Here is a 20278-nt window from a genome sequence, read left to right as displayed (position 1 = left end):
TTTCCAAATAAATGGCCAAAGAATATGAGCACTTTTCAAAAGAAAAATTAAATCCTATGAAATGATCCAAGTCATAATAGTAAACGGAATGGAAATTAATACCACTGGAAATTATATCACATACCTTGGAATTGGAAAAGATGACAACATGGTAATAGTCAAAGTTGAAAAGATTGGGAGAAGATTGGTACATTTGATATACTATTGATGGAGGTATTAAATGGTCCAACTCTTCAGGAGTTCAGTTTGGATAGATGCAAAAGAGAGACTAGATTCTCTGTACCATTTGATCTAGTGATCCCAATTTATGGAATATGCCACAAGGAAGTAAATGCACAAATTATCACGTCCCCAAATAGTCATAGCAAATCTCATTGTGGCAACATAGAACTAGGAAAAAAGGGAGTGCCCATTAATTGTCAAATGCCTGGGCCAGGGGAAACAAAACTATGGAATATGAATGTAATGGAATATTATTATGCAATAAGAAATTATGACTTTGGGGATCATATTTAGAGTCAGTTTTGAACTCATCTTCCTGATTGCAGGACCAACTTGCTGCAATCAAACAATCAACAAATATTTATTAAGCACCTATTATGTGCCAGGCACTGTGCCAAACTCTAGGGATAGAAAACTGCTAATCTCCATAGAAGTTTCATGACTAGTCCAGGGTCAGTCACACAACTAGCAAGTGCCCTAATCAGGATTTAAACCCAAATCTTCCTGACTCCAAAGCAAATTCCCTACTCATTATTCAAGAAACCATCCAAAGTAAAATAAGCCAAATCAAGAGAACAGTTTACATCATAGCTACAACATTATAAATTTAAAAAATCACTAAAAGGGGAGTGAGTAACTGAAAAACAAATTAAATACATCTCTTATATCAAGGCAGACAGGGGGAAAACTTCTAGTAGAAAATATAGTTTTCATTGTCCCAACACTTAGCACAATGCCTGGTACACAGTAGGTACTTAATAAATGTTTGGTCATTGGAACAAGATGTTCCCTTAAAACTCAACTGCAACAATTGAAGCTGAGTCAGTTTCCTTCCCATCTATGTCCAATGCAGGTTTACCTCTGCTACTAGTGAATGGAAAGAACAGGTGTGAGGGACGAGTTGAGATTCTTTACCAAGGATACTGGGGTACTGTTTGTGATGACGACTGGGACACAAAAGATGCTGACGTTGTCTGTAGGCAGCTGAACTGTGGCCATGCAGTGTCAGCCCTAGGAGGTGCCTATTTTGACCAAGGCTCAGGAAACATTCTTCTGGATGATGTGAACTGCTCTGGGACAGAGTCCTACCTGTCCAATTGCCCTCACCGAGGGTTCTATAACCACAACTGTGGCCACGGTGAAGATGCTGGAGTTATTTGCTCTCTCTCGGGTATTTTATTTCTGCAAATAGTTTCTTTTTTCATTGGCAAAATTCCTGACGGGGCTGATTCAGTGAAATTCTTAGACTTTACTGAGAGGTTCCTCTTTATATTTTATTCTTAGGTGCATACTTCATGTTTTCTTTATAGGTTATCAACGTGGTAGAAAAAATGAGAAGTAATGCTGAAACATTTTCTTCTCAAGGATTTTATGATGATGAAAGTTCTCTTACAACATGGAAGGACAGTAGTTTTTCTAGGTCTTGGTTTCTTCATTTTCAAATAATAATAGCTAACAATTATACAGCCCTTTGAGGCTTACAAAGAACAGTACATATGATGATATCTAAAGTTCCATTTTGCCATAAAATTAGCCCAACATGATTCTTTACACTGAATGACCCCTCAGTAAATTGACTTCCTCTACTATTTTGGTGGCTAGTAGATGGAATGCTGGACTGGGGTCAGGAACTTATCTTCTCAAGTTCGAATCTAACCTCAGACACTTACTAGCTATGTCAGTCAGTCCAAGTCACTTAACTCTGTTGGCCTCAGTTTCCTCATCTATCAAATGAGCTGGAGAAGGAAGTGGCAAACCATTCCAGTATCTTTGCCAAGAAAACCCCAAATGGGGTCACAACAAGTTGGATAAGACCAAAAGTGACTGAGCAACAATAATACTATTTTTAATAATAAAAATGCCCCACTTAAAGATGAGTCTCATATATCTTAATGTTTTGTTCCTAGATGTGTTTCCTATATGAAAAATGCAAAAAATGTTTCCTTTTGCATTGTCTCTGTTAAAGTAACCTCTATAGATTTTTAGATTTTCGTACAAAGCCTGAGAAGTCTGATTTTGTTAACTGGCATCCTGGCTTCCTCAATGAATATAATACAGTTTTCTTTCCTGCTGCTGCCTGCAGGAATAATGAGTGCTCCATAACCCTCCAAGTGAATTCCAGCTGGTGAACTCAGAACATGCCAAGAGCTTGAAGTTATGTCCAAAGCTAGGCTTAATACTTCCTCCTTCTGATGGTTGCAAGACTAATTTGCTGGCACATTTGTTAGTGGCAGTACTCGTTCTTCATTGGGCTTTACTTTGGGCACTTTTAATTTTGAAAATGCCTGCTAAAAAGCTAACAAAAAATTCCTTTTCCTATTTAATTTTGAAGTGATTTCACTGCAAAAGAGAATTTATAGGAGCTTCTAGCTCTAACAAGCCAAGCCAATTTGTAGCCTGCAAATTATAGTCTTGGAGGGTTGCCCAGGGCACAGGTAAGGTGGAACTTGCTCAAGGTCACACAGCTATTATGTGGGAGAGGTGGAACTTGAACCAGGTCTTCCTGACTGAAAGGACATCTTGCTTTCTATTGTTCCATGTTCTTTCTCAATTTTGACTTTACAGGTTTAATTTCAATTTTTAGAAAATCATGTGTAGACAAAGGATTGTTTCAATCAACGTGTTACAAGCAAACTGCTTAGCCTAGTTTGTAAGTTTTGAAATTTCATGATATTCTATTTCTGTGACCTATGATGTATGCTTAATGGTCCTTTTATTGTTTTAGCCACTGATAAGTAACTTTTATTGTGTCCTTTGTGTGTAAACTCACTTACAGAAAGCTTAGTCCCATAGACAGGAATTTTAAATCTGGAAATTGTGAGTTTTTTGTTTGTTTGTTTTAAGCACTTTGGTATCTGTATTGTGGGCTGGTAAGTAGTAAAGAGTGGATAAAACCCCAAGCCTGGAGTCAGGAAAGTTCATCTTCCTGACTTCAAATCTGACCTTAGAGATATATTAGCTGTGTGACCTTTGGTAGGTCACTTAACTCTTTGCCTCAGTTTCCTCTTCTATAAAATGAGTTGGAGAAGGAAATGGCAAACTACTCCAGTATCTTTGCCAAGAAAACCCAAAATAGGGTCACAAAAACTGGAACATGACTAAAAAAATGACAGAACAACAATAATAATTGATTTGCTTTAGATTCCTATATATGTGATTTTTATGCATTTAAAACATTCTGATAAAAATAATAGCATGTTTAGTACTTTAAGGCTTACAAAGTGCTTTACAAATATCCTCTCATTTTATTCTTACAACAATCCTTGGAGGTAGGTACTATTATTATCTTCATTTTACGAAGGAGAAAATTGAGGCAAACAGAAGTTAAATGAATTGCCCAAAGGCACACATCCAGTAAATATTTGATTCTAGATTTGAATTCTGGTCTTCATTACTCCAGGATCAATATTTTATCTATCATATAATACCTAGATTACCAATGGGGTTCAAGACATGAAAAAAGTTAACTCCTCCTCTAAGAAATTTATTTGCTCTCAGCCAGACCTTAGAAAGATGGGTCTTCCAAGTTTGCAAGTACCTCTAGGTTCAGAATTTTATGTATTGCAATCTCTTTCCTAAACCATTTTTGCTTTTTCTCCCCAGAAATTAATGCAGAAACTACTCCTGAACCATTTTCTTTAAGTCTTATTTCTGGGCAAGTGAATATGTGACCTTACCATTTTGAATGGGGCCCTCGTTACTGATGGACAGGAACATTCTATTTTGTCATCTCAGTTTTCAGGACTGAAAGTCTACCACAGTGTTTGTTTTTTTGTTGTTGTTTTTCCTACATGCACTAGTACATGGCAGGGTTGGAGAGAGAAGAAACAGCATCATTTCACAGACACTGTATTCTACCATTTGTTTTCTCAGCTCTTCAAGTGTCAATATTAGAAGGAAAATTTTATTTTGAGCCTTGATGATGTCCTCTTACCATTTTGGTGTGATTGTATTTGTATAAAATACACAAAATTATTATAGGGCTTATAATAATATAATATTTAAAACTTGCTTTATTATCATCCTCTGATAATTTCTATATGTTCCTTTCATTTTTGCCTCAGGGACAATTTTGATCATTAAAAATATATTGTACATATAGAAATATATAGACATATGATATAGGTAATTTAAATATCAATAAAATATGGATAATATAAAAACAAAATGATGTAGATACATGATCAATAGGTTAACAGTTTGCTTTAGATTTAGTTGCAATTGCTAGTAATAGTGATAGCCTCTGAGATATCAACCCAATCCCATGCAACATCAATAACATAGTCATGGGAAGGAGACTTTCAGAACATCAGTCTTGGAGTCAGAAAGCAGATTTTGAGTCCTGACTTTTCATAGCAGAGTAACCCGGTAATGAGCCAATTGATTTGTTCGGGCTTTAGTTTCTTTATAAGTGAAATGTAGATATTACTTGCATCGTTGTCCAAATAAAATTATTTTAAAGAAAATACAAAAAAGTGGAAGAAATGTTGCACTTAGTGTTAAGGAAATGTGAGTTTTAACTACAGTAGCTCTGCCACTAACTGAAAATCAAGAAACCACTTAAATTTGCTATCTTCCTCAATTTCTTCTGTAAATAGGCATTATGTCAGGAGCACAGTGGCTGCCCAAGGGTCTGTGTTTGTAGCCTAAGGTTGGGGTGCCGCCTGCTAAAACAATACTATCTTAAATTATGTAGGGCATAATATTTTCTAATAAATTCTTTTGACTTAAAAAAAGGCTTTTGAAAGCGAACTCTTTCATTCTAATATGAGAATTAACAATTTTGTGGGTGGGTTTAATGAGGTTCCCTCTAATTGAGACATGAAACTAAATTAATTTTTTTCTTTTGGCAGTAACAATTGAACCCACACCTCATGGAACCACAGAAATAACATCCAATGGAAAAAGTAATGCATTTTATATAACCATTCCTCTGTATCAATTTGTTAGCATGAGATTAACACAGGAATTTCAAAACAGAAGCATGGCACTTTTTTTTTTTTTTGCTCAGAAGGGGAAAAATCCATTTCAATTAAATTTAGTATATTGTATATTTATTAAGCTCTTCTTTACATACAAGAATTTGTGCTTGATTCTGGGGATATACAAAGACAAAAGAACTACACTCTTTCTGCCCTAGAGGGGTTATATTTTACATACCCAAAACAAAATAAAAACTAATGGATGAGAAGGATCCATAGTGAAATCAGGGTGGTGGCAGCTGACCTGAAGCCTGACGACTAGCATTCTGGAAGGCAGATTGTGAGGATCATTTGCATTCCAAGCATAGGTAATAGCTTGCTTGTGGAACAGTATGTAGGCACAAGTTCAAGAAGCATTTCATTTCAAGTCCAAGGAATATCTAAAGTTATCCATTTAGGTCTCTCTATTTGGGGCAAGGCTTTAGAACTGTTTCCTATTTGTGATTGCCTTAGATTTGAAAGACTTCCTATTACCACATCCACATCTTTGGATTTGGAAACTTACAGAGGTTTTGCAAGAATTCTTTATTTCTTAAATAAACAAGGAAGGCATTGATTCCTTTGTTTTGTGAGCATTGTCCGAGTGTACAGGCAGAGAGCTATGGATAGCTGTCACAGTTTACCCCATGGATCCTCTGATTAATTTATGACCATGAGTCAGGATAGGTTAGAAAGTTGAATTAGATGTTCACTCTCAAATATCTGCTATTCCATAATCCATCTTGAATTCACATTTTTTTCCTAGTCTTCTCTTGGTGATTTGAGGAAAGAATCCTTCAACAAGTACTAAAAATTATGAAATATGAAAATAGATATATTGTTCTATATGTTTTATGTGTGTACATATATGCTACTGCACACGTACACACATCACATAGTCAATATTAGGGTTTAATTTAGGATATTAACATATGTTTCTAAGGATATTTTGATAGAAACAGAGGAACTAAAAACAGTCAAGTTTCAATGGAAAGGTCTTTTCTGATGTGGAAAGTAGTATACTCAACTTTACTTGAGATCTTCAAAGAGAGACCATATGACTCCTTTTAAAGGGGAGTCTTATAGAAATTATAGGAGCATTTAGTGGCTTCTAAGGTCTCAGCAAACTGACATTTTGTAATTTAGTTTTGTAACTCTGGAGGATTTATCATGAAAAATTGGGCATCATGTCTATTTGTGTCACTGACACAACTAGTGGGAAATCTTCATAAAAAAAATCTTCATCTACCATAAACTTCACATTATCCAAATGTAACATAATACTATCAAATTAAAATATACATTCAAAACATTAAGAAATTCAAATATTGATTTTGCATTTTATATTCAATTCCCTAAATCTATTCTGTATTTAATGTAATAACCCAAACTTCTTTTCTCTCTCTAAGTGAAGAAGCTCACGTATTCAAAAGTTCAATATTTCTCTCTCTCAGTTAAAACCAAAGGCTTTGACTTTCCCACAATCATTCCTGACAAAAGAGAAACTCTGAGCTATTCAGTTCTTATTTCTAGGTCCATAAAACGAGAGACAGACCTCTAAATGAGACAGACAATAACCCCTTCTAATTTTCACCTTTCACAAATAGTCCAAGGAATAAAACCTGGAGAAATGAGGACAGCCAAAAAGAAGGTTTCATAAGCATCTTTTTTTTTCTCTATAGGAATGGCTATCACATAAGAATCCTATTTCCAAAAGTTTTTGTACTCATGTGGCAAATGGGATAAAGACCCTGCTTATCACTGTCAAATGTGTAGATGAATTGTGATGTCAACACTGGGATAGGAAGGATCCCTTAAGGATCTACAAAATTCTTATATGTGACAAAATGTTATAGGGCTTAATACTTCATCACATTGAGGTGAAATTTTGGGGATCTAGAAAATGAGTGCTTAAATATTCATAAATCTCTTTTTCAATGTCTCAGTGTCTGCCACTTCTTTTATATTCCAGAATCTGTCATAGAATGAGATAGAACCATCTTGTTATGGTTGACCCTGGCCAAGGAGATATAGTCCTAGAAATCCTCAATGCAATTTTTCTACCTTCCAATTCTTATTGACTCTAGAGAAGTCAGATGCCTTCTGAAACCACATTCAGGAATCATTCTAGAAGGGAGCAAGTCAATGCCATTTTTTTTGTAAGAGAAGTAGGATGGTTCAAATCAGCTCTCAAATAGGAAACTTTTTCTATATTATTTGAAACACAGAATTCTACCCTTCCTTTATTACTTTTCTCCACTTTTCTTTCCTCTCTGCTATCATTCATTCTTTTCTCTCTCCTTATTTCTTTCTTTGCTTTCCTCATTTTTCATTTACTTTAACTTTATTGTTCCTTCCTTCTTCTTTTTTCCCCTTTTATTTTCTTCTCTATTCTTTTGTAGATTGAGCATATATATCTTTTTCTGACTTTTTGATACTATCTATACTTTTGTAGGGAGACTGAGAAAGGTATAACCATGAGAAAGAATCAGCTTAGTGTCTGATTATATTCTGGAGATAAAGTTATTGCCACTAAAGTCCCATGTAGGCAAAGGAAGGAAAACCTAGATGTGTTAGAAATCAAAAGCATACCAAACTCCTCAAGTATCTCATATAGGGTGAATCAGGAAATTTTAAAATTGATTTACTAAAAATCTGTTGATCTAATCAGAGAAAGTATATGACATCTTTGAATCCAACAGAGGAGTTGAATATCTGATATAGTTGGGATAGCTCTTTGGGCTCTTGGTACCCTTTCCACTGTTCTATTCTGACCTTATTTTGACTTCATTTCAAGTTCATTTGCATCTTGTTCAATCATCTCATTAAAACGAACAGCCCCAGAGAGTATGATAACATGATCTTTTCCTTAAAGACAATCTAAAGAAGTGCTTCCAAAGCCCATATTTGTGGTAGTTAGTAAGGAAAAGAGGAATCAAGTTGAGGGAAAAGGATTTAATCTTGAGGTGAGATTTAATTAGAATTTTTCTCTTCTAGGAACAACATATCCAACCACTCCATCACCTTTGCACACATCAATATATGGAACAGGTAATGCTTGTTATTTTACCATTTCCTTTTTGTGGCTATCTTATGAATTTAGACAGAAAAAGGATTGATTGAAATATATGAGCATCTTTAAATTTCAATGCGGATCAGTTCAATTCATTTTCACCTCATTTATTTGTTATATACATAGAATATTCAAGACATATACTTGTCACTGCTGATTTGCATATAAAATTGGGTCAGATCATGATGTATGCACATAAGAATAATATAAGATAAATGGAGGCATAGAGAATTAAAGGGCACATAGATGAAGAAAGACTTTAAGATAGATACAGCACTTGAGATGAACCTTGATAAAAGTCAAGTATTCTGAAAGGCAGAGACACACGAAGAGGGAGCAAATAACTGTCAGAAAGAATAGTTCATGAGAATACATGAGGGGATGCCCAGTTTGGTGTCAAGTTCAACGACCAGCTAGTTTGACCCTTTCACTTCATATGTAGAATCATCTCCCTTTTGAAAGACTTTCTGATGTGCAGAATTGATAGCTTTCGAATGTAGAATTTCTAAAATGCAGGGTCTTACATCTATTGTTTCATCATGAAAAAATATAGAAGTTCTGTGGCTGACCATCTAAGCTGAGGTGATTTTTATTCTTTGAATCAACAGTGAGAGTACTGACCCCTTTTTTTAGGAGTATCGGGGTGCACAGAGAAGAGAATATGGATGCAATTTTCCCTGTGCTCAAATCATGTTTAGAGGTGTGAATAAGTAATACCCTCTCAATGTGCAGTTAATCCAATGGGAAATCTTGAGTCAAAAACATTTCCCTTTACATCAGATTCCCTGATTTGTGAGGGGCTAGACCTTCAAAACTCCTAATGAATACAGTGTGTCCCCAAAAAGTCTTGGTGTATTTTTAAATCTTAATAGGTTAACACTAAGTCTTCTGGGACACCATGTTTACTTATTTTTGCCCCTTAATATAACATACCATCATCAGGTAGCCAACTAAATAGACTGGTAGACTTGACATCAGGAAGACTATGAATTGGAATTCTGCCTTAGACATTTATAAGCTACATGACCTAGGTTAAGTCACTTAATTTTTCTTGACCTCAGTTTTCTCATTTCTAGAATGGGGCTATTAAGAGCACCAACACTAAATGTTTATTGTAAAGATCAAATGTGATATTATATGCAAAATGCTATGCCATCTTAAAATCAATTTATCTTCATGTATATATTTCATATTAAATATTACCATTATTAATTTTATAATCAATCACACTGGAAATGATTGATGACCTTTATTTCTAAGAATATTTTGCTGGAGACTCATGCCATAAGGACACCTATGGTTGCCACTGTAGGATATGGACTGTTTTGTAAAAAGGAAACATTTATTTCTTACAAGTTTATTCTCACCCTGACTTATTGAAAAATTAACTTTAGGGAAAGTGCAGAGGCAAGAGGATGGTTCATAAGCATCACATTTATTTTTTTCTCTAGCAATAGAGGAGGTCATCTGAAGGACTGTCTCAATGCCATATGTGTAATTTTAGACAATCATATGAGAATGTAGGAGATTTATTTGGATCTCAAAATCTTGACCATAGCATTGTTTACATAGCCCAAATGCCACCTGTTCCATTATTCATACTTTTTTGGGTCCAGAATGTGACCACTAGGACATTTATCAATTACTGTTTTTTTTTTTCTAATTCCTCATAAACAACTGTGCTGGGAATCAGAACCAATGGAGCACATGATGAAGTTTGAAATATCTTAGAAAGGTGATCTTGGCCAAAGAGATTGAGTGTGGAATCAATAATTTTTATGTAAAGTTCCTACTTTCCAAATACTCATTTTTCCTAGAGCGAGTAAATGCCATCTAGGATGAAACTATACACAAGCATTTGGATGTGAACAATTCAATAATAATTTATGTAGGAGAAACAGGATCAACATCCAGATGTTAAGTATATTTCCACAAATAATTTTCCTATCTTTTTATGTAGGAAATTTTTTTCCTCTAGATCTTTTCCTTCCTTCCATTCGTCCCTGTGTTTGCTCTCTCTCTCTTTCTTTTTTATTCTTTCCTTACTTTTCTCCTCTTGCTTTACCCATTCCATTATCTCTATGTAAAAATAGATAGATTTATATATTACATATATAAAATATTCTTGTAATTTCAATAATGTGTGGAGAGACTAAAAAGATCGGACTATTCTTTAGTGTCTATGTGTGTGGTGGACGTTATATTGCTGTCACTAAAATGTTCCATGAGCACAGTAGTGTATCAGAGTGAGGAAAATCAAAATCACAGTCAGAGTCCAAATTCAAACATAAAATAAATCTTGGATTATGAATAGCCTGCTGCTTCTCTAACCACAAAAAAATACATATTGGCATTCCTGGATGCCACAGAGAGGTTGAAAATTTTATTTGAGTGGTTTAATTACTCTTATTCGGGAATGATTTTCCTTGTGCTACTCTGGAACTGAGACATTACTAAAGCAAATTTCCCACCTTAGAAATGTCCTTTTGAGGTTTGGAAAAGTTCCTAAGGATTGTTAGACTTAATTCCTGAGGAAAGGTACTGAAATGGAAATGCTTTTCTTCTTCCCCTGTACCAGATTCTAGTCTGTCTTTGTCACTGGTGAATGGAATGGACAGATGCCAAGGGCGAGTTGAAGTGTTGTACCAAGGATCCTGGGGCACTGTCTGTGATGATGACTGGGATTTGAATGATGCCAACGTTGTCTGCAGACAGCTGGGTTGTGGATATGCTGTGTCTGCTCCAGGAAATGCTCGATTTGGTCAGGGCAGTGGCAGAATTGTCATGGACAATGTGCGGTGTTCTGGATATGAATCCTACCTGTGGAACTGCCCCCATAATGGGTGGCTCTCCCACAACTGTCAGCATTCTGAAGATGCCAGTGTCATCTGCTCAGGTATTGTCCCTGGGAAACATGTGTTTCTCCTTTTCTAGAGTGGATCCTGCCAGGGGAACAATTTCCTGCTGACTGAGAGTCTTCTCTTGAGCACATTGAGAGTTTTTCCTCCTCAGAAATGCCCACAAGTTCACCATAGTCAAAGAGGACTGGGGATCAGTGAGCCCTAGACTTCAGGAAAGAACTTGAGTTATCTTTCCAAAGCAGTTTATTCGCTTCTCCTTCACTATTGGTAATACCATGTTGTTCAAGATAAAGAGTGCTCAGAGAAAGGGTAGAGATGGCAAGACAGAGCCCTAGTTTTGGAGTCAGAGACTCAGCTGAAAACAGTGACTCTGTCTCATTTGTGGGACCTCAGCAAGTTACCTCATCCTGCTGGACCACTTTCCTCTTAGGCCCAGGGAAAAGGACAGACTAGATAGCTTTTAATACATCTTTTAGCTATAAATGTATTATCCTGTCATCCTAACACATACATCCCTTGGTAATTCTTTGAAAATTTCAAAGGAACGTGAGGTGCCAGGTTTCCCTCCAACAGTTCAGAATCCAGTTTCTTTTTCCTTCTCAAGGGAGGGAATATTCCTTTAAATCTGATCAAGGTAAAGCACTATGGACATCAAAAACCTTTATCAGATAGAGATTATGTATATGTGCTCTATAGGGAGCTCTCTTTGGAAAATACCCTTCCTTCCCTTTCAGTTGAAAGAAACAGGTATGGTCCTTTGCCCTGGTGGCACAATTTCCAAACATAATGACCTGATTGCTCAGAAAAAAAAAAACAAAACCACTTTTTTAATTAAACCCAGTTTCCTGATCTAGATTCAAGGAAGACAAGAGCTCCAAGGATCATTCAAGGACCTCTAAGCCACCTTATACACACTGTAGATGAGGAAAGTGATTCCCAGACATGTTAAGGGAGAAGCCAAAGATCTTCTTGCTGGTAGGGAGCAAAGAGCTGGGAATGAAAATGGATTTCTTGCTTTTTCTGTAAAAGGCCCTTAGCTCTTAGTTCTAGACCCCTCATTTGGCCTTACTGGACTTGAGAGTGGGGAGAGATGCATGTTCAGAGCTAAGATGGTGGGATAATGGATGCTTTGCTCACCCAAAGTCTCCAAATACAAAAAAAGAGGACATCAAGTGCTTGTAGACAAAGGAAAGCTGGAGGGACAAGTCACCCTGGGCTGAGAGGGGAGAGTAGACCAGTGAGGGCCACATTGTGGGGAGTTGGTAGAGCCCACAGTAGGCCAGCGTTACTGAGGCAACAAACAGCAGACAAGAAACAGCCCAAGACGCTGAGATCTCTGGGAAGGGAACTCGAGAGCCTGGAGCAGCCTTATGTTCAGTCTGAAGTCATGGCAGAGCAAGGGAGCAGCCTAATGCCAGCCCTCCCCACTTCCACATGGCCAGAGATAATGAATGGCCAGAGTGGGGAGGAGATCAACAGGGAAAGATAAAGTAGGGGGAGCAGAATTCAGTTGGAAAAACTGCTCTGCGACTCCCCACTAGATTCCAGCTGGTCCACATGCTGGAAGTGCCCACTGAAGAGCGTAATGACAGCTAGACCCACCTCCAGCACCAGAGAAGGCTACACTACAACCAAGAATCCTATACTCAGTGAAACTGAGCATGACTCCCCAGCAGAAAAGTGTTCTATTTTATGAAATGGAAGACTTCCAGGTATTCCTAACTAAAAAGAAAACAGAACTTAAATGGAAATTTGATGACCCAATCCAGAACTCTGGAGAAGCATAAAAAGGGAAACAGAAAAGTGAAAACTTAAGGATTTCAAAAAGAGGCTGAACAACCCTGAGCTAAGTTTATTGTAATCATGATTCCATCAATGTATGTGGTAGTCCAGTTGGCTTCTGGGTTCTTTCCAGATCTTCAATGCTATGATTGTGTGAATTTGCTTTTGATCCTTTGTGATTTCTGTTATGTATATGCCTTAATAGTTTTTTAGTGGTTTGGGAGTATAAACTTTTTGTTCTCACCTAGAACTTGTTTCTAAAATGTATTCCCATTTGTCCTTTTCTCTCTTGTTGAAGCCAGTACAACAAATCTACCAACCAACAGTAAGTCTGATTTCTTTCTTATTCAATATCATTACTTTTTTAAATTAAAAGAAACTTATTTCATTAGTGCCATAATGAGATGATGCTTCTCTCAGTGTACTGATATCTGTGACTATAAGTTCTTTATTGTTAGAAATGTTAATTAATTAATTTAGAATATTTTCCATGTTTACAGGATTCATGTTCTTTCCCTGCCCTGCCATAATCCCCCTCTAGTAGCCAACACCCAATTCCTCTGAATTTTCTATGTGTCATTGCTCAAGACCAATTTTTTTTATCATTAATATTGGCACTATGGTGATAATTTAAAGTCTGTATCCCCAATCAAATCCCCATTGGCCCGTGTCATTGAGCAGTTGTTTTTCTTTTGTTTTTCTGTTCCCACAGTCCTTCCTCTGATGGTAGGTAGTTTTCTTTCTCATAAGTCCCTCCAAATTGTCCTTAATCATTGCACTGCTTCTAGAGAGAAGTCCATTACATTCCATTGTACCACAGTGTATTCGTCTCTGTGTACAATGTTCTCCTGGATCAGCTCCTCTCACTCTGCATCAATTCCTGGAGGTCATTCCAGTTCGCATGGAATTTTTCCAGTTCATTATTCCTTTGAGCACAATAGTATTCCATTACTAGTAGACACCGTAATTTGTTCAGTCATTCCCCAATTGAAGGGGATTCCCTGATTTCTATTTTTTTTTTGCCACCACAAAGTGCTCAGCTACAAATATTTTGGTATAAATCTTTTTACTCATGATCTCTTTAGGGTTCAAAGCCAGCAGTGCTATGGCTGGATCAAAGGGCAGACATTGGGGGCAGCTGGGTAGCTCAGTGGATTGAGAGCCAGGCCTAGAGAAAGAAGGTCCTAGGTTCAAATCTGAACTCAGACACTTCCCAGATGTGTGACCCTGGGCAAGTGACTTGACCCCCATTGCCTAGTCCTTACCACTCTTCTGCCTTGGAGACAATACACAGCATTGACTCCAAGACAGAAGGTAAGGTTTTTTTTTGTTTGTTTGTTTTTTTAAGGCAGGCAGTGTTGTAGCATCCTTTGGGCATAGTTCTAAATTGCCTTCTAGATTGGCTGGATCAATTTACAACTCCACTAGCAATGTATTAATGTGCCAATTCTGCCACAACCCTTCTAACATTCATTACTTCCCTCTGGTGTGTGACTATAAGTTTAAAATATATGCCTTTTGAGCCTAGAAAAAAGAGTTATTGGAATGGGGATAAAGGGTACAAGGAGGAAGAAGAAGAATGGATAAAGAAAAATGAAAGTGAGGGAAGGAGAGAGGAAAGGAAAGGATGGAATAAGGGGAGATAGAATAAATCAATGAAGTTAGGGAAGAAAGAAATGAAGGAAAAGACAACCAAGAGAGATATGAATGGAAGGAAATTTATTCCTCCATAAATGAAAGGAAAACATTTCTATAGAAATGTAATTAACATCTGAATGATGATCTTGTTTATCCCACATGAATTAGTATTCAGCTACTCACATTCACAATAATTCGTATGTACAGTTTTAAGCCAGATGGCATTTCCATATTCTAGGAATAATGAATATTTGAAGAGTAGGAAAGTTGCACTGAGATTACATGTTCCATCCTCCAGGTCTTTGGTGAGGGACTTTTTTGTAAGAGGATTTTAAACTCAATCTTATGTATGACAGTTTCGGAGTCACAGCACAATAGTAAACATTCAAGAATTGGAACAATTAGTAGATATCCTGGCATCACTTTCTTGACCCAAAACAGTTCAGCTGTGAATGATGAAATATGAGGCATTGTGGGCCATGCAAAAACACCAGACTCAAGATTTTGAAGTCTGTGGGAATATCTGACATTCTCATATGTATGTCTATACCTGAATGGAGGGCATCTTCTTATTGATCTCCTTCCCTAGGAAAAAAAATGTAGCATTTAGGAGTAGTCCTCCTGACTGTCCTCTTTCCCTCCTGGCAACGATCAACTTAAAGCTAAATTGTCAATCTGTCAGAATGGGAATGATCTTGTCAGAAACAATGTCAGCTTTATCTTTACAAAACAGTCTAGATCCTGAAGTCAGATAACTTTAGGAGATCTTGTGTTGGAAGTCTGGATCTTCAGCAAAATATTCTCAGAAGTAGACCATTAATTATTTCCAGGGTTATCTATTATAACATTAATAATGGTCATATCTGACACTGTCCAAATTTATATGTACACATGAAGTTATAATGATTTAACATTTTCATAATATCTTGCATAAAGTCTTACATTTGATCATCTCTGATGGTCCTTTGTTTCATGATCTAAAAATCATAGTAAGTAAGAGCTTGAAAGATCAGGGAAGGATCTGTTTTCCAACTCTCTTATTTGCTGAGTTTCAACCAGCTTTTTACTGACTGAATAGAGACCAGAATTTGAGTTTCCTGTTTCTCATGTCTTACATGTGCCTCTCAATTGACCCTTGCTGGCACTGGTTCTTGGATAAGGTGGGCTCTGTACTCAGTCTTCACTGTCATGTGGGTAAGAGTAGTCAATTTTATCTGGCCAGACAATCTGCCAGTATAGCCCAGTGATAGCCACCCTCCCTTTTAAATGAGCAATCCTTCTGTGGCTTTCTTAGAAAGGCTTCAAGGACACATTGGAAAACCATTTGTTGGCTATATTAGCATAGATTCTGTGCATGTAGCCTTTGGTCTAGATTCCTTGTAGAATCCCTGCAAAATCTCAAATTCTGTGAATATGAATGATATGAGATGTATGTCTATATATGTACATATATATATATATATATATATATATATACTTGTTCTTACTCTTGATTCCTGCCTCTAAATTATATCCATGTCTGATTTAACCTTCTTCCTTTTATAGTTACCTCCAGACCAAATTATCCGACCCCAGGTACGTCTGATTCCTTTCTTATTCAGTATCATGGCATATGAGAAAAAAATACCTGCTTCATTTGCTAGTGCTCTAGTGAGATGTTGCTCTTCTCTGCAGTGGTTCCCAGGAGATGAGCACAGGCTATGCTAAGAACATATAGTCCAAAGTAGTACTGTTTCTGTCTGAATAATCTGCCTGGGAAGGGAAATGGGTTCAGATCCTTTCCTTTGGCAAAGGCTCTTTATGGTCCCATTGGTTGAGTTAGGATTTGTTCTTTCAATTCCTTTAGTTTTACAAATATTGGTACAGAGAAAGTTCTACCTAGAATGTGAAAATGTCCAATTTTTATTTTATTGTGTTCAGCCTTTTTAATTTTTGACTTTTATGTTATTATTATGTAAATATACTTATTACTGAATATTATTAATCTTATTATTGTTATGTGATTCAATGTAAAGCTCTCTTTTCTATGGTTTATAAATTTCAGGATTTCTTGATTTCTTTCACCTCTTCTCATCGCATGTAGTCTCCAATTGCTTTTTCCTGTCTCCTGGCCTCTTTTCCTTCCTCCTCATTCTTCTCTCCTCTTTCCTTCCATTCTTTCCTCTTTCCTTAGTATTATACTATACAGTGAACTTTGACTTACTTTAGCGATTTACTAATGCCTTTAATCTTAGTACTTCATTAGATGCCATGGTTTCTACCAGTTAACTGCCAAGTTCTTATCTCTTAAATTTGTAATTTCAATGATTTTCATTCTTTCTTCTTTTCTTTCTTTCATAATCTCCCTTCTTCTCTTTTTCTCTTTTCCCATCCTACTACTTTCCAATCTCATCTTTTCCCATTGTCATTTTTCCCTTTCCTCTGTGGGCTTTGCTCTTGCTTTGCTATGCTTGCTCTTCTATTCCATTGCCCTCTACAGATGCTTGTAATGTTCCAGCTTACTAAAGAAATGTCTTAATTTCCACAATATTTGCACTGAATTCAGTCTTCTCATTATCTCCCCCCAAAAAGTGAGGCCCAGAAAAGATAAGAAAACACTACTTACCTAGAATATTGTGTCCTCCTTTCTGAGGGAGTTTTTTTGATGGTCATATTTGTGGCAGTAAACAGGAGAGTGAGCAGTGATGTTGAGGGGACACCCTTTCATCCCTCATTGAATTTATGCTTTTCTCTTATAGTAGGAACAACATTTCCAAGAACTGATTTCACGACAGAGACAACAACATCTGGACCAAGTAATTTTTTCGATATTTTCATTTTGTGAATTTGTTTTGGGTTTAGACAGAAAAAAAGTATTGGTAGAGAGGGACAAGGATCTTTTACATTTCAAATGATTCAATTAAATTAAACTTATTCCACATACATTTGTTAAAGACCTCCTGTATTCAACACCCATGCTCAGGATTACAAGCACAAATGCATAAATGCAACCATCCCTATCTTAAAAGGGTCTGTAGTTTGATAGGATATCTGGTTCATGCATGTTAGGATACAAGATAAGTTGAGATAGATAGAACTGATTAAGGGATAATGGATGGCTTCAAAATAGAGAGTACAGCTTAAAGACAATTAAGGATTCTGAAAGTCAGAGATGATGAGAGTGTACATTGAAGGAGAAAGGAACAACTTTCATGAATATAAGGAGGTATAAGATAAAGTCTTGCAAGACTTGGGCTTTTGGTCTCCTGTCCTCTCATCTAATATTAACTCAGTTTTGAAATATACTCTTTATGTCCATATCGCTATCTCGGTATAGATCATGTCATCCTCAATATTAACTGATTATTATTAATTTAAATTTTCTTAAATTTCTTAAATTTTAAAAATTAATTTAATTTAAAACAATATGAATTCAGTATTAACTAAACTCATAAGCTCTCTCTTATAGCCTATTCTTTTATCTTTTTTGCCCCTAATTAGAGATGAACATTTAGTCACTACTAACAATGAATTGTAGAATATATTTACTTTTTTGCTTTTATGTTGCATGTGGTTGCCATTAGATCTCATGCTTAGCATGATGGCATATATTTCTATGAGTATTTCAATGGAGACTCTGGTTCCAAATCAAATAATTCCCTCCATGTCACCCTACCCAACCTTCATTGGGTGAAATTGGTCACTATGAACCATGATGTGGGAAAGATTTTGGAAATGATTTCCTGCTCTAACTAGTACTTATTATTTCTTCTTATGATGGGAGATTGAATTTAAGCTCATGACCCCATGACCACTTTTAATTTTTGCCTTTTTAAAAGTACCTAGGGGACAAATCATGAGAGACCCATGAGTAGTCAGATAGGAGCTTTCCTAATCATCTCATGTTTCTAAGGAATCATGGCTATTATGTGAAGGTTGTCTTTGGACAGGGTCTTTGTGCTCATGTGGAAAACAGGAAGAAGATTGTGAATTTGCAGAATTCATTGAAATTATGTTTGTAGATGTAGGTTTAAATTCTCGCATAGGAATATGGGAGATTAAGTGGAAGCTATAAATTCTTTCATACAGGGTCAACTAACTGCATGACCCAATGTTCTCCATGTTTTCTTAAATGCTGATGAGTTTTTCATTTCTAGAAAATCAATGCTAGAATATCCATAAATTGCCCCTTGTTCCATGTTCCCTGTTCTCAGCCACTGTACCATGCCCCGGAAGCTGTTGTGAGGTGGTTTGAACCATTTTGGAAGTGTGACTCTGGCCTTGGAGGAAGACTGTGGCTCAAGGAATCCTTTTGTATTTTTCTAGCATCTTTTTTTTCATTGTGTGTACAGATGATCGATGCTTTCTATTCTGAAATCAGTTACGAATTTTCATGGAGATGGGCATTTTATTTCAAGAGAAATGAGATTCAAATTAGTTTTCACATTTTATATGTCTTTCAGGAGAAATGTATTTCATCATTTTGGGGGAGAAAACTATTTCTGCTCATTCTTTCTTTTGGGGGGCTTTCTTTCATTTCTATCTTCTATTTTTCTCTCCCTCCTTTTAAGGACTTAACATTTACCTCTTATTTAATTTGTTTATCCTTCCCCCCTGATTTCCTTCCTTCTTCTTCAATTAATTCCTTCAAAACTATTCTTTAACAAGAAGAATTTTTGGGTAATTTTTGATCATATCCACAAAGTCAAGGGACAACCAAGTCAGGGCCATGAACAAAAGATCATGATAAAGTCTGTGTTATAGAGAAGAAATCTGCCTACTAAGATGCAACAAACAGGAAAAGGTGAAACCCTTCAGAATTTTGAGAATAAACATTCCAATTGAGATCTTCACGAACTAATGTAGGAGAAGTCATGGAACTTGAGGCTTGGCATATCAATAGTTTGCTAACTTCAATTAAAGAAAAAATATATGAGGTCCTTGGGTAACAATGGAAGGAGTAATGCCTGTATGATATAGCCCTTACCACTTGAGCTCTGGTATACCCTATTAAATGTGTGATTTTATGACCACGACATGACTGAAGGGAGATTCCTAGTTTGGAATTTGACCTCCTCCAGAGCTTTAAGGAAGTTTCTAAGCCCCAAGACTCCATTTGTAAGGAAGGACACTGAAATGGTTTTATTCTCTCCCCCTTCCTTCCTTGTACCAGATTCTAGTTTGTCTTTGTCACTGGTGAATGGAATGGACAGATGCCAAGGGCGAGTTGAAGTGTTGTACCAAGGATCCTGGGGCACTGTCTGTGATGATGACTGGGATTTGAATGATGCCAACGTTGTCTGCAGACAGCTGGGTTGTGGATATGCTGTGTCTGCTCCAGGAAATGCTCGATTTGGTCAGGGCAGTGGCAGAATTGTCATGGACAATGTGCGGTGTTCTGGATATGAATCCTACCTGTGGAACTGCCCCCATAATGGGTGGCTCTCCCACAACTGTCAGCATTCTGAAGATGCCAGTGTCATCTGCTCAGGTATTGTCCCTGGGAAACATGTGTTTCTCCTTTTCTAGAGTGGATCCTGCCAGGGGAACAATTTCCTGCTGACTGAGAGTCTTCTCTTGAGCACATTGAGAGTTTTTCCTCCTCTGAAATGCCCACAAGTTCACCATAGTCAAAGAGGACTGGGGATCAGTGAGCCCTAGACATCAGAAAAGAACTTGAGTTATCTTTCCAAAGCAGTTTATTCCCTTTTCCTTCACTATTGGTAATACCATGTTATTCAAGATAAAGAGTGCTCAGAGAA

The 20278-nt window shown here is 36.7% G+C and overlaps 1 protein-coding gene across 3 annotated transcripts in view; it reads left to right on the top strand.

Annotated features, from left to right (window-relative positions):
* Window positions 1–20278, top strand: part of DMBT1 (deleted in malignant brain tumors 1) — a 91668-nt gene that overhangs the window by 7446 nt on the left and 63944 nt on the right. Inside the window, exons 3-10 of one of the 3 annotated variants that reach the window (XM_016427572.2) lie at window positions 1076–1393; window positions 5076–5129; window positions 8181–8234; window positions 10835–11152; window positions 13198–13224; window positions 16083–16112; window positions 17276–17332; window positions 19690–20007. In XM_016427572.2, coding sequence (XP_016283058.2) covers window positions 1076–1393; window positions 5076–5129; window positions 8181–8234; window positions 10835–11152; window positions 13198–13224; window positions 16083–16112; window positions 17276–17332; window positions 19690–20007 — 1176 coding nt within the window. The remainder of the gene's footprint in view (window positions 1–1075; window positions 1394–5075; window positions 5130–8180; window positions 8235–10834; window positions 11153–13197; window positions 13225–16082; window positions 16113–17275; window positions 17333–19689; window positions 20008–20278) is intronic. The other 2 variants (XM_016427573.2, XM_016427574.2) reach the window with 2 other exon arrangements.

The sequence above is a fragment of the Monodelphis domestica genome, chromosome 1 (assembly GCF_027887165.1).
Source record: "Monodelphis domestica isolate mMonDom1 chromosome 1, mMonDom1.pri, whole genome shotgun sequence".
Lineage (NCBI taxonomy): Eukaryota > Metazoa > Chordata > Mammalia > Didelphimorphia > Didelphidae > Monodelphis > Monodelphis domestica.
This window is presented reverse-complemented; position numbering and strand designations above follow the sequence as displayed.